The 19,885-nt window shown below is 51.5% G+C and overlaps 1 protein-coding gene, 1 long non-coding RNA gene and 1 pseudogene across 5 annotated transcripts in view; 1 reads left to right on the plus strand and 2 right to left on the minus strand.

Annotated features, from left to right (window-relative positions):
* Positions 1 to 14,860, minus strand: part of ARNT2 (aryl hydrocarbon receptor nuclear translocator 2) — a 157,317-nt gene extending 142,457 nt beyond the window's left edge. For 2 of the 3 annotated variants that reach the window (XM_041752487.1, XM_041752490.1), the window contains exon 1: positions 12,992 to 13,055. In XM_041752487.1, the coding sequence (XP_041608421.1) occupies positions 12,992 to 13,022 (31 nt within the window). In that variant the 5' untranslated portion in view covers positions 13,023 to 13,055. Of the gene's footprint in view, positions 1 to 12,991; positions 13,056 to 14,835 lie in introns of those variants that run through there. The other variant, XM_041752488.1, reaches the window with a different exon arrangement.
* Positions 828 to 7,008, minus strand: LOC121489452. 2 transcript variants are annotated; one of them, XR_005987343.1, is made up of 5 exons: positions 5,416 to 7,008; positions 4,542 to 4,698; positions 3,975 to 4,082; positions 1,575 to 1,867; positions 828 to 1,116 (listed from the first exon to the last, which is right to left on the minus strand). It is a non-coding gene; the product is annotated as an uncharacterized LOC121489452 (long non-coding RNA). The 2 variants fall into 2 exon arrangements; XR_005987344.1 differs by lacking the exon at positions 1,575 to 1,867.
* Positions 14,861 to 16,577: 1,717 nt separating the features above from the next.
* On the plus strand, positions 16,578 to 19,560 carry LOC121488853 (annotated as a pseudogene).
* The last annotated feature ends 325 nt before the right edge of the window (positions 19,561 to 19,885 follow it).

Genomic DNA, 19,885 nt, shown 5'->3' on the forward strand with positions numbered 1-19,885 from the left:
ACAAACAAAAACAAAGAAGCCTCTGAGCAATTACTCCAGAATTGTAAAGGGACATCACAAGGTTGGATCCAGAAGGTATGATGTTAAGTGAAATCAATCAGACAGAGGCAGACAAATACCATACGATTGCACTTAGATATGGAGTATAAGAAACAAAACAAATGAACAAATAAAAAAAAAAAGATTCTTAAATACAGAGAACCAACTGGTGGTGCTGGGGGAAGGGGGAGGTGATATGATACAAAGGAGATAAAGAGTTATGTATAAACATCCAGTCATAAAATAAGTCCCAGAGATGAGAAGTACAGCATGGAGAATATAGTCAACAATGTGTGGCAACCTCACTTACAGGGATGAGCATGAAGTCACGTAGAGACTTGTTCAATCACTATGTTGTGCACTGACACGGATGTGACTCGCCCACCTGACACTGATGTGACTCGCGCACCTGACACTGATGTAACTTGCGCACCAACACTGATGTAACTCGCCCACCTGACACTGATGTGACTCGTGCACCTGACACTAATGTAACATTGTGTGTTAATTATACTCCAGTTAAAAAAAAAATCCTACAAAAAAGGAGAGACATCATTGCTCAATACAATTTGTAATCCTGGACCACACCAAGGTCCAGGAAATCAATGTTTCGGGCTCTGAAGAACACATGGTTTAAGTATTAATAAGGTCTCTGGGTTAGTTAGTACTGTCTAATTAATGCTAATTTCCTGAGTTGGGTCACAAAGTGTGGTTCTATGAGAGAATGTTCTCCTTCCCAGTGATGGGGGTGTCGCTAAACACCACAATCAAGAAAGAACTGAGACATCTTCGGAGCAGCTTTTATTGCAGCGTGGGGACAGACCTGTGGGCGAGCACTGCCCTGGGATTGTGAGGCCAGACTGATTGTATACTCTCAAGTTTGGGGCGGGGGAGATAACGTGTCTCAGGAATTTCTGCATGTTGAAAGCAGGTGTCCAGGACCCCGGAGGTCTGGCTGGGAGCAAGGTAAGATTGTTTCCAGTCTCTCCAAAAACTTGAAGGCAGCCTTGAGTCCCCTGAGGAACACCATGCTCTGCGGATCTCAGGGGATGACATGATTCTTCATTGGTTTGCCATCTGGGAGACATGGAGACCGATTCAGTCATTCACTCAACAAATATGTGTTAAGCATATTTGTATACAGCAATTAGGTGCCAGGCCTCGTTCAAGGTACTGGGGACAGCGTGGTTTAAAAAATAAAGTCCCGGGGATCCCTGGGTGGCTCAGCGGTGTGACTCAGCGGTTTAGCACCTGCCTTCAGCTCAGGGTGTGATCCTGGAGTCCTGGGATCGAATCCCACATCGGGCTCCCTGAGTGGAGCCTGCTTCTCTTTCTCTCTCTCTGTCTCTCATGAATAAATAAATAAAATCTTTTAAAAAGTAATAAAAAATAAAGTCCCAACTCACAGGGAAATAAAATGACTCCAGGGTTTCTGGCAAATCCATGCATGTGCTCCCCACCACCTCCACCAAAATACCCCCCAATTCCCATACCTCACCCATGTCCCCTGCCTTGGGACACGGTGCCCCACTCACCTAGTGACTGAGTCAGGAGCCCTGCTGCTCGGTCCCCCCATCAGCCATATCCAGCCTGTCATCCGGCTCAGCTGGTGTGTCACTGCTTAAGTACCTCAGGCTCCCTGCACCTCCCCCCATGTCCACTGCCCCCTGAGGAGGCCGCCCCCACCCCCACCCAGACTGTCCACACGGCCTTGCAGCAGGTGTCCCTCAGCCGGCTGGTGGACTCAACAGCCGGGGAGATCTTTCCAGAACCGTCTTCCCATCACATCACACCCTGCTCACAACACTTCGGGGGCTTCCTGTTGCACCTGGAAACAAAGACTCCTTTCTTTTCTCTTACTTATTTTAATGATAGCCTCATGCATGCAATTCCTTAATAAACAGCTGACTCTCCAACCACACACCCAGCTTTGCACACGACTGTGAGCACGCAGTTGGCATTCAAATTAATATTTGTTTAATCAGGTGGATAAGCAATTAAAATAATTAATGTCTGGTTTTGGCCAGTGAATGGAGATTCACTGCCACTGGGGACCTGGAGGGGGGTGGGTAGGAACTGTAGGAGGTGCAGGCCTGGCCGATCTGGGGGACACTCGGACAGATGCGCCAGCTGGGGGCTGACATCAGGGAAAGGCACAGGCCCCTGTCCTAACTGGAGCTGTATGCCCGAGCTCACCCCTTCAGCATCCTTTCTCTAACCATCAGAGGAGCGGGCTGGGGTACACCTGCCCCCTGCTGTCAGGCATGCTGCCAATCCCTTGCATAGAACTCTCCCAACTGTGCCTGTTCTAGAGAACATTCTGGAGAACTGTTGAATATGCGTGCAGTCAACCTGTTTTGCTCAGCATCCTCCTACCTGCCCCCACCCCAGGACAAGAGCACAGCACCCTCCCTGTGGGGAGGCAGGGTGCTCAGGGAAGGCTGCCTGAACCAAACTGGAAGTTTTCTGGTATGAAATGCTTTCAAAAGGAGAGAACACAGCTGTGATCCTTGATCACATTCATTCATTTTATTCTTTGGGGGACTTGGAATCCATCAAGCATATCAAATTATGGCAAATGATCCCAGACTACGCCTCATTTCAAACTGCTGATGGGATAGAAACATCAATGCTGTTCTAAAAATAATAATAATAAATTTCTGCAGTTCCGGTATTTCACATTTAAATTCACTTCCTTCCCGGGTATCATTATTAGCTGAGAAGCGTCATCCTGCTCTCACAGCCACCATGGTTTCCTACCCTCGAGTGGTGGTCATGAGAGCTGGTCCCATCACGTTCTGCTGGCCACTCGCCCCACAGTCATCTGGGCTCCATCGGCCAGACATCATACAAAGTCCCATCCCTGCAGACTGGCCTTCCCCACCCAGGTGCGGCAGCAGGTTCAGCAATATCCATGCCCCCGACCCCCCTAATGCCAGCCCCATGCCACCTCCTCCACTGTCCTTGGCCTCTGGCCTCTGTCCAGCAAGCAGTCTAGACATCACCAGTGCCCCCCACAGGTAAACACTGTGTGGACACTCCTCTGCCCCTGCCCACCCCTTGCCAGGTTTCCCAGATGCTTTGCCACATAGTCAGAGGTCCCTCCAAAATAAGAGAATATCATTTGGGTATAGCCATGAATTAAAAACTTGGGGGAATAATTAACGTCAAGCCTCCTGGTGCCTCAACATCTGGAAGTGAGCTCATTAATTGATGTTATAAAGAGCAGTATTGTAGGTGTCCGGGCCTCCCTTCCGTCACTTAGCAATTTCAGTGGCTTTTTCTTTCATCACCATGAGGACAGTTTGGTGGGCTGGTCATAAAATGGGCAGGAAGATGCCCCCACTCAACAGGTGAAGAGCCTCAGGTGGCCAGAGAGGGTCACGCAGGGCCCCAGGGAGAATCTGGTGTCTGGAAGAGGACCCTCCTCCCCTCTGGTTCCCCACTCTGAGGCCAGCAAGGTCTTAACTGGTCCGGCTCTCGAAGGCCGGGGATCCACCCACGAAGCTTGGTTTGAGCACCAACTCCCCAGATGCTCTCCTGGGGGTCCTTCCCCCTGCCCTACATCCATTAAGTCTCTCCTTTCATCACCTGGGCCTGGGTAAAGAGGTGCCCAATGCAGGTGTCACCAGATCAAATACACACACACACACACACCTCCACCCTCACCCCTTAAAACCTTCCAAATGTGCATCTGAAGTAGAAATAACTGCCGTGAACTGTCTAAGCCACAAAGCACAGGCAAAGGGTATCCCCACACACACCCAGAGCCCTGGGGACTGATCAGCCAGGGGGTCAGCTGGGAAATGCGTCCTAGAGACATGCGTGCATAGTCAGCAATGATCCAAGGTTTCTGGGATGGTGAACATTCCCCACTGCTGGAGAAGGCCTTGTGGAGGAAGTGAAGGGGGACCATGTCCTGCTCTTCTACTTACATAGTGGGGACCCCAGGCACATCTCTGAGCCAGGCTGAGCCTCTGCACTAATAGGAATAAGAACACATAAACCCATTCAACTGTCCAATTCTGCTTCCAGGAGTGAACCTAAGGGCAGAAAGAAATCATGTAGTTACATCTTTCTCTCCAGGGACATCTATGACCATAGATGGTCATAAACATAAGAGACTGAGGGAACAGACTAGGGCAGGGCCCTAGAACAGAATCTGCCAGCATCCCTACCATTGATGAAGGGAGGATATAGCAAAAACAGAACAATACATCCAGAACCTAAGAGCTAGGGGGAAAGTCTGTAATAACACATACAAAAATGTTAAGTGAGTGGGGGGAACTACCTTCCCGTTTTTGTACATTTACCAACTTTTTTTCCCCTAACGAATATTTATCCTTATTGCTGCAGTCGGGGGAGGGGAAGATTATGAGATAAAGAGAGGGGAACCCCTCCACAGGCGCAAGGGGACCCCAGGCTCTGGCCACTCACAGCATAGCCAAAGTGGTCAAAGACACTCCCCGGCTTCTCATATGATGTGCGAAACTGGGAATCACCTGCTTGTGAACATTTTTGCTTCTTTGTGGATTTGCCTGGGAAATGGTCAAACTGTTGCAGTCCTGAAAGCCACAGAGGCTCCTTATCTGCAAAGGGTCCCGGCCTCCAACTGCTGCTCCAGCCTGCGGCATCCAATCACAGGACACTGGATGTATCCTTTGAACAGAAAGGACACGGCTCCCTGTGTGGCGTCTGAGCCACCTGCCTCCGGGCACTGAATCTAGGGCCAGTCCGGAGTCTACCTTATTTGCAGCTGCTGGTAACTACACACTCATCCACAGATCCACACACAAAACAGAAGGCAGGAAGGGGAGCACCCCTTCCGGGAGGACCCTAGGGGGACTTTAATAAAGACCCGGGTGAGGATGGGCCTTCCACTATACTACCAGCTGGTCGCCGGGTTCTTACCAGCCTGACCTCCCTCCTTCTGGGGAGGATGATAAGATTTGTGCATCTCCAAGCTTCCTTTATAATGAGATAAAGTGTGGAGGAACTGGTTGGGGTAGGGACTACCCTGAGAGGATTTACAGATCAAAATCAGTTCCCACAAATAAAGGCCAGAATCTAAACTAGACAGCTCTGGCCTACCGTTTCAGAGACCCACAAATTCACGATCTATGGCTTTGCTTTCTTGTCTCCAAGGTAGGCATGTACAGGCAGCCACATCCAAGACTATAACACAATTCCCTGGCACCTCTGCACCCATGTACCCGTGCATCCACGTACCCGAGCACCCACTGCACTGGATGCCCACTGCCCAGCAGGTGGTATGGCAGGTGCAGGGGCTGCACAGGAAAGAAGGCATTCCTTGCCCCCGTGGGGCCTACAGGCCAGCAGGAGACCCAGGCATTGACCAATGAGCACACAATTTACCATTTCACTCCCGATGAGAAATGCTCCAAATGCAGAGGGCCCCGGCAGAGTGCAGGACAGGCACGCTGGATCCGGATCAAGGCATCAGGAGAGCCCCCACCCCACCTCCAGCTGGGTCAGAATTCAAGCTGAGATCAGGAGAAGGGAAACACCTCAGTGTGGGCAGTAGGTGAGCAGTAGGGTGGGAGAAATAGATGAACGCGTTGTCAGCAAAAGCCCTGGGGTGGACAGGCTGGCCAGGAGACCGCATTCAGCCCACAGGGCATCCCATGTGGTGCCCGCGGCCACCAGCCTGCCCTGTGCCATAACCGCTCCCACCAGCCGGACCACACCAGGCTACACTTGACACATGACAGCCCAGCACTACCGTGACTTTAGGACGGGGTGGAGGGGAGGATGCAGAAAGGATGTCCCTAAGCATGCAAGTGGAGCTCTAAATAGGGGTGCTGCCTGGGGTTGGGGGAGCTTTTGGGATCTCATCCTCCCCGAGGAGAACACTCAGAGGAGCTACTGCAAGGCTGATGTCCCTCCCAAAGTGCTCCCGTCTGCAGCCAGGGTCCCCAGGGCCCTGTGGCCACCATCTGTTCACAGCTCAGCCCTGTGTCCCGGGTCACCCTAAGCCAACTGGTTCACTCCAACCCAATCGTCCCAGCTGAGGCCTCAAGCAGGCCTGCTGGGCCCTGTGCCCCTACCACCCAGGCAGCAGGACAGCAGCCTGGGCCACCACTCCTCCTCTTTCCTCACACTCTCGCTTGCCCCTCACCACATAGTCCTGACGGTTCTGCCCCCAAAAGAAAGTCACTGGTGTGGGTGCCCACGGGGGAGGTGCCTGGCCCCAGTGCTAATGGACCAGAATGGGCCCAGTGCTCCCAGTGCCGTTCAGCATCCTGGCCCCAAAGCACATCTCACCTCCTCCCTCTTCTCTCCCTCTCCCTTGCCAGCCAGGCCCCCGTCAGCAGCCTCCAACTGCAGTCCTGCCTCTCCTCCTCCTTCCAGTCTGCTCTCCACACAGCAGCCAGGGACAGCACGGTGAAGTGGCAGTCAGGGCGTGGCTCTCCCTGCCTCAGAGGTGGCTTCCTCTGGGGCCCTAACCCAAGCTCCATGACCTCCCATGAGCCAGCGTCCAGCCACAGGCTGGCTTCCTGCACCACTTCACCCTTGCTCACTGTCCTCCAGCCACTCTGGCCTGCTCTGGTTCCTCAAAGCAGACCGGCACTTTTGACCTCAGGGCCTTTGCAGAGGCTTTTCCCTGTGTCCAGAATGTGCCTCCTTGCCCCTGTCTCTCTTCATTCCTCAGATCTCAACTGAGGAGGTTGCCTCCTCGAGGCAAGAATATAGAAGACAGCCTCTTCAACAAATGGTGCAGAAACATGCAGAAGAATGAAACGGAACCACTCTCTGAAACCATAACACAAAACTAGATTCAAATGGATGGAAGATATAAATGGGAGACCTGAAACCACAAAACTCCTAAAAGGAAATGTAGGCAGTCATTTTGGACATTGGCCATCACAACATCTTTCTAGATGCATCTCCTCAGGCAAGGGAAACAAAAATAAAAATGAACTATTGGGACTTGAACAAGGTAAAATGCTTCTGCACAGTAGAGAAGACCGCTAACAAAACAAAAAGGCAGCCCACTGAATGGGAGAAGATATTTGCAAATAGACACTTCTCCAAAGAAGACATCCAGACGGCCAACAGACACATGAAAGATGCTCCACATCACTCAGTATCAGGGAAATGCAAGTCGAAACCATAATGGTTAAAATCAACAACACAAGAAACAAGTGTTGCTGAGGATGTGGAGAAAAAGAAACTCTCGTGCACTGTTGGCAGGAATGCAAACTGTTGCAGCCATTCTGGAAAATAGTATGGAGGTTCCTCAAAAAATGAAAAATAGAATTATCATATGATCCAGCAATTCTGCTGGGTGTTTACCCAAAGAAAATAAAAACTAATTCAAAAGGGTACATGTAACCCTGTGTTTACTACAGCATGATTTATAATAGCCAAGACTAGAAAGCAACCCAAGTGTCTATCAATAGATGAATAGAGATGTGATACATACATACATACATATATACATATATATATATATATATATATATATATATATACACACACACACACAATGGAATATTGGTGATAAAAAAGAATGAGATCTTGTCACTGTAACATGAACGAACCTAGAGGGTATTATGCTCAGTGAAATAAGTCTGACAGAGAAAGACAAATACTATATAATTTCACTTATGAGAGCTAAAAACAAAATAATAAACAAAAATTCATAAATACAGCGAACCCAAACTGATGGTTGCCAGGAAGGAGGGGAGTCAGGAGATGGGCAAAATGGGTAAAGGTGCATGGGAGGTCCAGGCTTCCAGTTATGGGATGAGTAAGTCACAGGAATAAAAGGTAGAGCACAGGGCATAGAGCTAATGGTATCATAATAGTGCTGTGTGGTGACAGGTGGTAGCTGCACTTGTGATGAGCCCAGCATAACGCATAGTGTTGCAGAATCACTATGTTGTACCCCTAAAACTAATGTAACACTGCATGTCAACTATACTCAACCGCAACAAAAAATAAAGTCATATAGGGGCACATAGGTGGCTGAGCGGGTTAAGCATCTGCCTTCGGCTCAGGTCATGATCCCAGGGTCCTGGGATAGAGCCCCACATCCAGCTCCCTGCTCAGTGGGGAGCCTGCTTCTCCCTCTGCCCCTCCCCCTGGCTCATGCTTTCTCTCTCTCTCAAATAAATAAAAATCTTTTAAAAAAAGAAAATCAGATAAATTGTACAAAGTTAACCTAAACCTGAAATATAATCTCGTAAAGCATTTCATTACATATTACATATCTGTTTTGCTTAATTAATATCTATTTTATTTTACAAATGTATACATATCCATCTCTGCAGCAAACAGTGAGTGGTAGGAACTTGATCATAAAACACTGCCTATCAGAACCTCCTGTTACCTTAACATTAAACCAGGATATCCATCACCTCAGCCAAGATCCATGGGTCCCCATGTCCACCTTGTCTCACCTATAAAACATCTCATAATAGGCAGCAGTAATGATGTTTGTGTAAAGTGAATACCTGCAACGCTCGTGCAAGATAACAAGCAAATATCAGGACATCTCGATGAATCAACCAAACTCTTTAAACGACGACTGCCTACAAATCCGAGGATATAATGTCCTTTAACTTTTTTTTTGTAAGAACTGTCATATCAGAGAGCTTTGATTCTAAACTGATCGATATCACATTTGCTTTGTATGGAGTGATCTATAAGAGAAAGCTATAAAATCAAATGCTAACAAAAACTTAAAAAAAAAAGATTTATCCTCCAAGAGACAAACCTCAAATTGCCTTCATTTTTTCCTACCATTAACAATTTTAAAACTAACTTATTTGTGTGATTCTTTATGGCTATGTGTGCCCGTGGGCTGTAAGCAGCTCAGTGGCAATGGCTGTCCTGGTTTTATTCATAGTTTTATCTGATCACCTGGAACCCAGCTCTTGGTACCTGACACATAATAGTTCCTTAGTAAATATTGGCTGAGGAAGAAATAAACCTCTTTTTTAGGTATCATTCCTTTCACTTGGCAGAAGCCAAAGTCTCTCAGCTCATCACTAGGCTCATAGCACATGCCTACATGGTAAACTTTATAAAGATTTTTTACTCAAAAGAATACCAACACTCTATGTTAACTAACTGAATTTAAATAAATTTGAAAAAAAAAAGAGAGAGAGAGAAGACAACCGTATGTTTTACATGTGGATGGTCTGGCAGCAAAATGGACTTTTTGCCTAATGCATGGTACTAGACTGATTCTAAACACACGTTTTCAAAACATCCCTGAAATGCCTGTACAGCGTATAACTGATGGTGTGTCAGAGTGTTGAACTGGCAGTTTCTTCCTCAGGAGGAGATAAAACAGCGACGTGTCTTGCATTGACCCGTTCGCGGGTTCCACGGAACGCAGTATGTAAAGAACTCGGGACTTACGTGGTCAGCTCGGTGGGACATCTATCTCTACGTAGGGCAGGGCCACTGGCCACAAGCACCCCATGCCTCCCTCCCAGATTCTGAGTCTATCCCACTGTCAGTGTCCCTCTGGATCCCCAAAAGCATTGACAGGACAGCCACTGGAGGGCTCCCCAGGTCTTCACAAGTCTGCCCACATAACACCAGCCCAGAATGACCCTACATTCTCTGTAGGACATACTCTTTTAAAGGCCAGGTTTCAGAAGCTAGCTCCCCACAAGGCTTTCTCTGGGTTCCCGGCATGATGCAGGCACAGCCGTCCAATGTGTATTCCCTTGTACCTTCTGTTATGAAGTTATTCTCCTTATGCCTCCCCTGTTAGCCTCAGAACCCCCTGAGGTCAAAGAGCATCCTTCCTGACCTTACAATCTCCTGAACCCTGCAGAGTGCTTGGTACATCAAAAGTGTTCAATGTGTCTGTTGGACTGACCCAAACGTCCCTACATCTACAGCTGTTTACCCAGAGGACCTTCTTGGACCATGTAATCAGTTCCAAACTAAAATGTCAAAGACCAGAAACACGGAGAGAAAAGAAGTCTAGTACCTGATTTCAGAAAGAAAAAAAAGAAAGAAAGAAAGAAAGAAAGAAAGAAAGAAAGAAAGAAAGAAAGAAAGAAAGAAAGAAAGAAATTCTAAGTCTCTGAAACACTCCTTTAACATGTGCAAGCATGCCTTATTAATTACCTTGCAAATGCTCACTGCAGGAAATGTCCTGATAATGTCTAATTCCTGATGTTCTCTGGTCTGACTGTACCTGAGTCCCTCATGCTTCAGCTACAAAAGATTAAGGTGGAGTGATGGCATTGGAAAAGAAGTCCCCTTGTGCCCTGTGCCATTTCAGTTACAGATAACCCTCTACGCGTGAAACTAATCCAAACCTTCCCTATTCCATATGAATCAGAAATGCCTAAATATAACCCAAATAGGAAGGGAAGCAAATAATGCACACTTGCAACAGAAGTTTCTAGGACTCCATTCCCCAGTGTAGAGGACATATGTCATCCCCAGCCAGAGAGAATAGGGAAAATTGGCGTCTGGTGTAGGGCCTGGAAGTATGGAATGTCAGGTGTCACTGGAGACCCAGACTGCGGACAGAAGCCAGGAGAATTGTGGAGAGCCCAGGCTTTCTCTCCTCAGAGAGCATACCTCCCTCGGAGAAGCTGCTAGAATCTGGACCTAAAAGCCAATCAGGAGCTCTGGAACAGGCAAATCAGAGGTTTAAATGGAGTTCCTATGGCCTGAACTACCAGACAATGTGAAGACTTCAGCTTTGTCCAGTGTCATGGACCCCAGATTGCCCTCACCACGCCTCACAGAGCAGGGGTGCTGTGTGCTGAGGGGTGTGCTGGCAGGCAGCCATGAGCTAGGAAAACGAACAAGTGGGCAGGTGTACAGAGGTGACAGGCTGTGGCCTTTGTACCCTGGGCACGAAGTAGCAGCACAAATAAATTTCGGTGCCTCCCAGTGCATTTGCCTATGTTTACCAAGCTCTTACTCTTTGCAAAGCAACAACATCTGGGGAGAGGTGTGATGCAGGAGGAGGAGGAGGAGGTGTTCAAAGACGCATCGGAGGACTCCTGCCCTGGATCGATGGACTCTGGGCAACAGGCTTGGGTGCCTGGCCTCTCTTTGCCAATCAAATTTGAAGTCTTGGGCACCTGGGTGGCTCAGTGGCCAAACATCTGCCTTTGGCTCAGGTCTTGATCCCAGGGTCCTGGGATTGAGTCCTGCATCAAGCTCCCTGAAGGGAGCCTGCTTCTCCGTCTGCCGTGTCTCTGCCTCTCTCTGTGTGTCTCTCGTGAACAAATAAAATCTTAAAAAAAAAAAAAAATCTGAAGTGTTCTCTTGGGCTTTGCTGTATCCCTTCAAACTATATCTTCTCTCCCAAAGGAGAAGGTAGATGTTCATACTGGACAAGAACCACATGGCCCACAGATCGGAGTGTCATCACAGGGGACCGGAGAAGAGGTAAGACTTTTCATTTGAGAAGACCTCTCTGTGCTCGGGATGTCTGGCATGTCTGCCAATGCAGATAAGACCAGAAGACACCCGGTCTGCCAAGCAAGCCAGGTGTTTCCAGAGAGTAAAACAACCCCTCACCTGCATCATGTGAGTCTCCCACCTTCGAAGGCACAGGAAGCTGCCCCATATTTGTCTCAGACAGCTGGTGGAATAGTGTAAGGGACAAAAACCATTTTGAACGGTGCCATGAGGGTATATGGGTGTGTATATATTATGTGAAGACTCTCCTTGATTTCATTCCTCTTTCCAACATAAACCTCTATTGGACTAAAATATCCTCGTTTGATTGCCTTTGCTTTTTTTTTTTTTTAACGTTAAAGCATTTACGCCCATCAATCTGCTGTTGACCTGTAAGCAGTGGAGCGGGCTGGAGCTGCGGGTGCGCGGGGCAAGCACCCTGGAGCCGGTGTTCAGGTGCGCCACCTTCCCCTTCAGTGGCCTGGGCCACACATTCATGACATGCTCTTCCAGGGCTCCTCGTTTCTCTGAAGGAAAGTCCTTCCTTGGACTACTGGGACCCTCCACCTCCGTGTGTCCACATCTGGGCAGTGCCGAGCCCAGGCCCCACCTGCCCCGAGGCGCCGTTCCTCGGCTGCAAGCCAATGCCAGGAGGTCTTACCACCGTCCCCCAGCACGGCCTCGGCCTCGTCGGCCTCCCTGCCTCGAGGCCTCGCCGCTCCTTCCCGTGCCTCTAGGCGAGGCTGTCAGGTCAACCTTTCGGAAGAGCAGTGTCATGTGACCACCAGGGCTCCTCCACGCGGCGGAGCCGGTCCAGACCCGGACTCCTTAGACGTCCCTCAGGTCCCACCACGTCTGCGACCCCGCGGCGCCCGCGCACGACCCCCGCCCCGCCGGTGCTCCCCGAGGCCTGCCCGGCGGAGTCAGCCTCCCTGCGCCCTGGCCCTGCGCCCTCAGCCCCAGCCCCAGCCCCGAGGGCGGCCCTGGGCGGGGCGGCCCTGGGAGGGCGGTCCCGGGCCGCGGTCGCGGAGGGCTCCTTGGCTGCGGGGTGCGGGGTGCGGGGTGCGGGGTCCGGGGCACTCTTCCTCCTTTGCTGGGCGCCCGCCCTCCGTCCTGACGGGGGTGGGTCCTGCCTCCCCCCGGGGCACCAGGGCCGCGGCGGGGCGAGCGGGGGGGGGGGGGGCGGGCCCGACACCCAGGACGTGAGAGCAGTGGGCCGGGGGCCTCGGGGCGTCCTCGGGGCGTCCTCGGGGCCGCTCGCCCCCACCCCGGTCCCCGCCACGCGCAGGGGGCCGACCCGCACCCGCAGCCGCACCCGCAGCCGCAGCCCGGGAGGTCGCCGAGGGGGCAGGGCCGGGCCGGGCCGGGCGCGCGGGGGAAGCCGAGTTCCCGCCCGGGCCACCCTGTTGAATCCGCGCTGCAAACTTCTGCCGCCGCGGGGCCGCGCCGGGGCCGCCCCGGAGTGGGGCGGGGGCGGGGGCGGGGGCCGGGCCGGGGCTGCGGGCGCGGGGCTGCGGCGGGGCGCGCGGCCGCTACTCACCCGGAGGGTTGACGGCCGCCGGGGCTGCCATCTTGCCGGGAGCCGGGAGCCGGGCGCCGGGCGCCGGGAGCCGGGCGGGGCGGAGGGCGGCGCGGAGCCGGGCCCCGGAGGGCGGGCGGGCCCAGGCGCCGCCGCCGCCGCCACACAAAGGCCGGCGCGGGCGGGCGCTGCCTCCGCTCCCGCCGCCCCGCCCCGCCCCCGCCCCCGCCTCCCGGGCCGGCCTTTGTCGCGCGGCGGGGGGCGCGGGCCGCTGCTCCCCGCCGCCGGCAGCACCGCGAGACTTGCTGGCCGCGGGACCCCCGGGGCGAGGGCGCGTGGGGGGGCGGGGGGCGGGGCGGGGCGCGCGGGGGGGGCGGGGCGGGGGCGCGCGGGGGGCGGGGCGGGGGCGCGCGGGGGGCGGGGCGGGGGCGCGCGGGGGGCGGGGGCAGCCCATTAGGATGCGGAGCGAAGCGGCCCACGGAGGCGCGGCGGACAAAGGCGCCCAGTGCGGCTCCCTGGGCCCGCGGGCGCCGAGCGGGTCCCCGAGCGGGTCTCCGAGCGGGTCGCTGGGGAAGGCTGCGCGGGGCCCGGAGGGGCCTCTGTCTCCCTAGAAGCCCATAGCTCTTAGGAAGAAAACCCACCGAGGCGGCGCGGTAGGCGCAAGCCCGGGTGGAGGAAGGGCTGCATACCCCAGGTGACGGCCAAGAGGGGTGACACGGCCCCTCTTGTCCAAACGTAGACGCTATCTGCAAAAATACCGGCCTGCCTGAACCCCCAGTCCAGCATTGGGGGTTCATGGGGGGCGGGGGGTAGAAAAACAGAGCTCAGGAAGTATTTCCAAATAGGCATTGTCTTTGGGGAGTACTTGCACTATTGATCTGATTAATAGGCGCTTAATGATATCCATTTGGTTATCGACGGGGCAGACATTGAACGCGTGCTGTGTGCCAGCCAGGTGCGGGCTGCACCATGGAAGAGGGCCACTAGGGCTCTGCCCTCCGCCGGGGCTTCTGGCCTGGGGCTGGGGACGAGAGGTGTCCAAGAAGATATTTGCACTCAGGACGCACACAGCTGCCCGCTGGGGAGGGGTTGCTGCTGAATGAAAGCTGGCAGAGAGACCCTGGAGTGATGAGGGAAAATGAAAAGCAGGCTTTGAAGAAATGAGCTGGATGCGGAGAGGTGGATGGAGAAGACCTTTCAAGCGAAGACTCACGCCTTTGGGCACTTGGCGCCACAACAGGCCAGGCTCTAGGAGATGATGAGAGGGAGCAACCCCTGTGTCAGCTGGGCACCCCCAGCATCCTTGTATCAAGCAGAATGTCCCCAATTCTCCCAACATCCGGCCAAATGAGAACCCAGCCTCTTTTCTGCATACAAGAAGCAACACACTCAAATACCCACAGGCACTTGATACACAGATATACTTGACTGAAGATTTCTTAAGGAAAGTGCAAGAGGAGGTTCACCTTGTTCACGCCACATCAAACAAGCTAAAAATCCATCCTAGATGTTCCCTCTTTGGCCCTGCTCCCCACCAGACAATCTCCATACGGGAGAGCCAGTATCACACACACCCGCTCCCCCCCAAGCTCTGCACCTTCCCACTCTCCACACCCCTTGGAAGTCAGCACATTCTCCTTGGGGTTTCTCTATCAGCCCTGACATGTGGCTTCCTTGGATACTGTCTGCAAGCAAATATATTTGTAATGTTCAACCCCCCCAAAAAAAGAAAACTGGGCTGAACATAATGTATCATCACGTACACACACATCTAACATGGACCTACATATTTCTTCTCGACAAGATTAACTTTCTTGCTGTACTGAGCGCTCCTGCCCATTTTCTAAATGATACTCTGCTGATACCTTTAATCATTCTGTGTGTGTCCGTTGCCATAAAAGACGGGTAGCACGGGGCCAGATGCTAGAGGCTGGGATGCTTCCATCATCGGCTTCGAGTCTGTGGTGCTGTGGTTTTCAGTGGGTAAGAACATGTGTGAATTTAATTTCACCTTCTCCCTGAGTCCCTGAACCTCTGAGGTGGTTGGTTTTTGCCCTTCCCATCCGAGTCCAGCCCCCAGAGTTTGCAGATTAGGGAACCAAGGAGGCCCCAGGCCCCGGGGTAGAGGATCCCAAGGTCACACAGCTCTGCAGCCTGGCAGGACTTGGAATAGGATCACCCACAGTGCTGAGATTTCATGACTCGGGGGAGGTGTTGTGAAAGGTAGAGAAATAGGTCCTCTCTCTCTCTCTCTCTCTCCCTCTCTCTCTCTCTCCCTCTCTCTCTCTCTCTCCTCTCTCATTAAATAGGTAAATACCCAGAAACATCGATTGTGCTGGAGAGCCCCCACTCTTAAGTAAACAGTCTGAAATGGAGCGGTTAGTCATTGCTGGATACTGAGTGGCGTTTACACAATGCAGTGGTCTCGTGCTAATTATGAGAGCTAGTAGACTGTGACCACTTAACAGGCTCAGGAATCCCGCTCAACCTTTAAACAACCTAGAACTCTTTTAAATTCCAAAGGAGGCTGCTGAATGGAAAGCTGAGATTTGCATTTTTTTTTTTTTAAAGGAACGGAGGCAGAGGCGCTGGGCCCACAGAATGGAGAGTCCTGCTCCCAGAAACGGCCTGGGCTGGCAGCCACCGGGCTGGTGACTCCCCGGGGGAAGTGCCCGGTCACCTGGCCCCTCTTGTCATATCCCTGGGAGTTCGGCCACCAGAGACAAGACTCCCATTGTAGGATGTGTGACAACCCCGGATTTTTCTCTTCTCTTCACTTTCAAGATGGCAAGAGGCCGGGAATGAAAGCAGGGCCTTCGACAGAAAAAGACTGGAGGGGCAGGTAGATGAGCTGCGGATCTGCAGACAGAGGTGTTTCTTCCCCGCCCCACTCTGCCCAGTCCCTTTCTCCCTCCCTCACCCCTCTGTTCTTCTCAGCTTCTAGCTCTTTACTGGGCAGAAGGCCTGTGGGGCTGTTGTTAGTCCTACACAGGCCCTGACTACCCAGAAGCCCTGTGTGTAAGCAGCCCCCCACCAGCAGGTCTCCCCTTTACTCTCAGAGGCAGGGACTCAGCCCAGAGCCCAATGGGACCCTCAGGTTACAGAGATAGAGTGTGGCCTTTGAAGCAGAGAGTGTGGCACAGATGTTCTCTGTCCCAAATGTACCCTGCTACGCCCCTGGAGCTTTGTGAAGCCTCTCATGCCTCAGTTTCCCCACCTGTATGGCAGGTGACTTAGAACCTCTGTGTTGAATGCTAATGACAATGGACTCAAACGTGGTGATGTATGTGCTTTACAGACTTGAGAGGTTTCACAAGCCTGCTATGATAGCCCGGCAGAGAAGAAGGGACGTATGGCAGGACCCCCACCCGAGAGAGGGGAGGACCGGGCAGAGAGGGAGGTAGAGAGAGAGAGAGAGAAAGAGATGGGAAGGGACAGCACCCTCATTCTGCCCTGTGGAGAGTAGGGAGAGGAAGAAGGGGAGGGAACAAGCTGTCAGCCGCATGTATTCTGACTTCCATCTTCAGGCCCTCAGACAAGCTGATGGAAAAACCAACAGCAGAGGGCCTTCCTCCACCTGGAAGCCCAGAGAGGGATACCACACGGGATGGTCCTGCAGGGATTGGGGGATGCAGATGTGCTGCTCTTGCCCCGCGGGGCCTCCTCAACCTGCTGTGCTGGGGACCCTTACCTTCCCACAGGTGAGGGGACCTGAAAAAACTGAGTCTGGGCTCCTGGCTCCTGGGTGAGGGGGATGAACAGGCCTCAGGGAGCAGGGTTCAACAAAGCTCCACACCAGGGCCGCAGATCACAGCCATCCCCCAGGCCTCCTAAAGATGCCTTCAAGTTCACCAGCCAGGGGAGCACCCGAGCCCCTCGGAACAGAGGTGAGCGAGAATCCTAGGGCCCCTGCTCCCCACCAGGCCCTCCACCACCACCCAGGCACCACCCTGGGAGGGGAGGCAGCAGGATAAGGACCTCATGATGACTGTGCATTCCATCTGACAGAGACCACCGTCTCCAGAAGACATCAGTGCTCAAGAATAGAGTTTAGTTGGTTCAAAGGAGTCTGGGATGAGTAGGTTCCTGCCCCTGCCACTAGTACAAAGGAACGGTCCAAAGTCAGAACATAACAGACACACAAATCTATGGTGAAAATGCCCCATCTGTGAACTCTCAGGGATCAAAAACAAGTAGCAAGGTGTGAAAAGAATGCTAGAAATTCAAGAAGAAATGGAGAAAAATCCACAGGGCAGTGAAGTCCTCAGCTAAGCTCTTCCAGCATTTGATAGATCGAATACACAACAACTAATGATTGGTGTGACACGTGCCGATTTGAGGCTTCTGGTTTACTCTTAGCCAGACTGTAGCATCACGGAGTCCACTTGACCTAGAACGTGTCCTCCCTGCCCCCAGGGGGAAAGCACACAGCTGGGATCTGGTGGGTTTAGAGACGATATTGGACCATAATTCGACAGGCATGATCTTCCTCCCCAGAGATGTCCGTCCTGGGAGAGCTGCGCTCAGGCTAAAAGAGCCCAGTGTCTTACAGCCCAGGCTTCTTCAGGCGCTGGGGCAGCACGTGCTTGCCACCATCTTTGTGAGGTTTTTGGGCTTTCTCAGTTGTGGCGGCATCCCGGTGATCTTTCCTACTGCACGGAGCAGAATAAACTCTACAGTACTCTCAGGGAAAGGCCTCGGAAGCCAGACATCCCATGTGCCAACATTCCACTTACCTGCCCTGTGGCTTAGACTCTCTGTGCCTCAGTTTCCTCATCTATGAAATAGGGATAAAACAGTACTTACACCATATGGGTTTTGTGAGAACTCAGTGAGCTAACATTTGTAAAATGCTTAGAACAGGGGCACCTGGGTGGTTCAGTTGGTTCAGCATCTGCCTTTGGTTCAGGTCATGATCCTGGGATCCTGGGATTGAGCCCCACATCCGGCTCCCTGCTCACCGGGGAGTCTGCTTTTCCTTCTCTCTTTGCTGCTGCTCCCCTGCTTGTGCTCTTTCTCTCTCTCTGAGTCAGAGATAAATAAATAAAATCTTTTAAAAATCTTTTAAAAAGTATAGAACATGATCTCACATGTGGTTGGCAAAATGTATTTGTTGATATTATGATTGTTATCCAAGACTTAGGTTCAGTAGCCAAGGATGAAATGGAGTGAATTTGGGGAGGGGGAGGAGAAATTCAAAACCATAGCAAGTGACAATTTGGAAAATAGTGTAAAGATGACTGTACATCAAAAGCTAACCCCAGAGAAAAATTCACAGCTGCAAATATTTGATTATTAAACAGGAATAAATGAAAATGAGTGAACTCCATTCAGGTTAAAACGGTGGAGTCTGTCAGTAAGGACTTGCTGCTTTGTACATGAGAGCTCCCCAACTCAAACTGGTGCCAATGGAAGAATCCAGAGAAAGGTTGAATGACCCAGACGTAACCAGTTGTTACACTTCAGGAAAACTGGAACCGTGCATCTGATCATCACCAGGACTCATTGTGCATATTTTCTCTCTCTCCTTACCACTCCCACATCCTCCACGTGGGAATGACCTAGCTCCTGACATGTAGAGTCAGCACAATCTCTGGTTCCCACAAACAGAGAGGAGCTCCAACTCTTCCTCCATTATGAAGTTGAAGGCTGGGGCCACCATGGCTTAGATGCCCACCCCTGGATCAACCACATCTAGGGGGCAGGTGACCATGACCATCCTGGTGGAACCCTGTGGCTTGAAAGAACAGGGATGCTATCCCCAGAAAAGGACACAAGGCCCTTTCCACAGATGGCCACTACAACGTGGGGAAAAATGATCTGAGATAAATGCAGAGACTGATTTTGTAAGAAGTCAGAAACGTTTATAAGAAAGAAAAAAGAAGGATCCAGTGCTGTAACCCAGCGGGAAAATGAGGCCTTTGAAGAAGAGACTCACGTAATGTTTGAGAAGATAGTAAAATACATCGGGGAGAATCTTTAGCCGCTGGTCGACAGGCTGGACAGCACCTACTGTTTCAGGCTGCACAACAACCAGGTGTACTACGTGAGTGAGAAGATCCTAAAGTTGGCCGCCAACATCTCTGGGGACAAGCTGGTGTCGCTGGGGACCTGCTTTGGAAAATTCACTAAGAGTCACAGATTCCGATTACATGTCACAGCGCTGGATTCCTTGCACCCTATGCCAAGGATAAAATGTGGATAAAGCCTGGAGCAGAGCAGTTTTTCCTGTATGGGAACCATGTGTTGAAATCTGGACTGAGTCGAATCACTGAAAATACTTGTCAGTACCAGGGAGTGGTGGTATACTCCATGGCAGACGTCCCTTTGGGTTTTGGGGTGGCAGCAAAGTCTACACAAGACTGCAGTAAAGTAGACCCCATGGCAACTGTGGCATTTCATCAAGCAGACATTGGGGAATATGTGCCAATGAAGAGACATTGACTTAAAACGAAATCATCGCGAGGACTTATGGCTGTGTGGAAGGGCCTGGCTTTGTTTCCTGTGTCTGTGTAGGCTCCATCGTCATGTTGAATTTTGTCAACACTGTGACTTCTTCAGGGACTTCTTAGTTTAATATTCTCACTATTACAGACAAATGCAGGTTGGATTCTTATGCGGAAATGGCTCAAAAATGGTGTTTCAGATCTTTGTGTTTGTGACTAAAAAGAATACTGTGTTTTATATTTGAATCGGAGGGCTTCTTGTTTTGAGTAACAGGTTCTAAGTCATTCGAACTGAGGACAAGAATAGCTAGCTTTTTGTTATCTGTGATAACACTATTTTCCAAACTCATGATAAGACACAATAGATTTTCTTCATTATTTTTTAATACCATGAAAGTTAGATATCACCGTATTAGAATGGTAGGTCACATGTGAGATTTTACAAATGAAATTTAGATAAAATAATATT

The sequence above is a fragment of the Vulpes lagopus genome, chromosome 4, assembly GCF_018345385.1.
Source record: "Vulpes lagopus strain Blue_001 chromosome 4, ASM1834538v1, whole genome shotgun sequence".
NCBI classification, from domain to species: Eukaryota; Metazoa; Chordata; class Mammalia; order Carnivora; family Canidae; genus Vulpes; species Vulpes lagopus.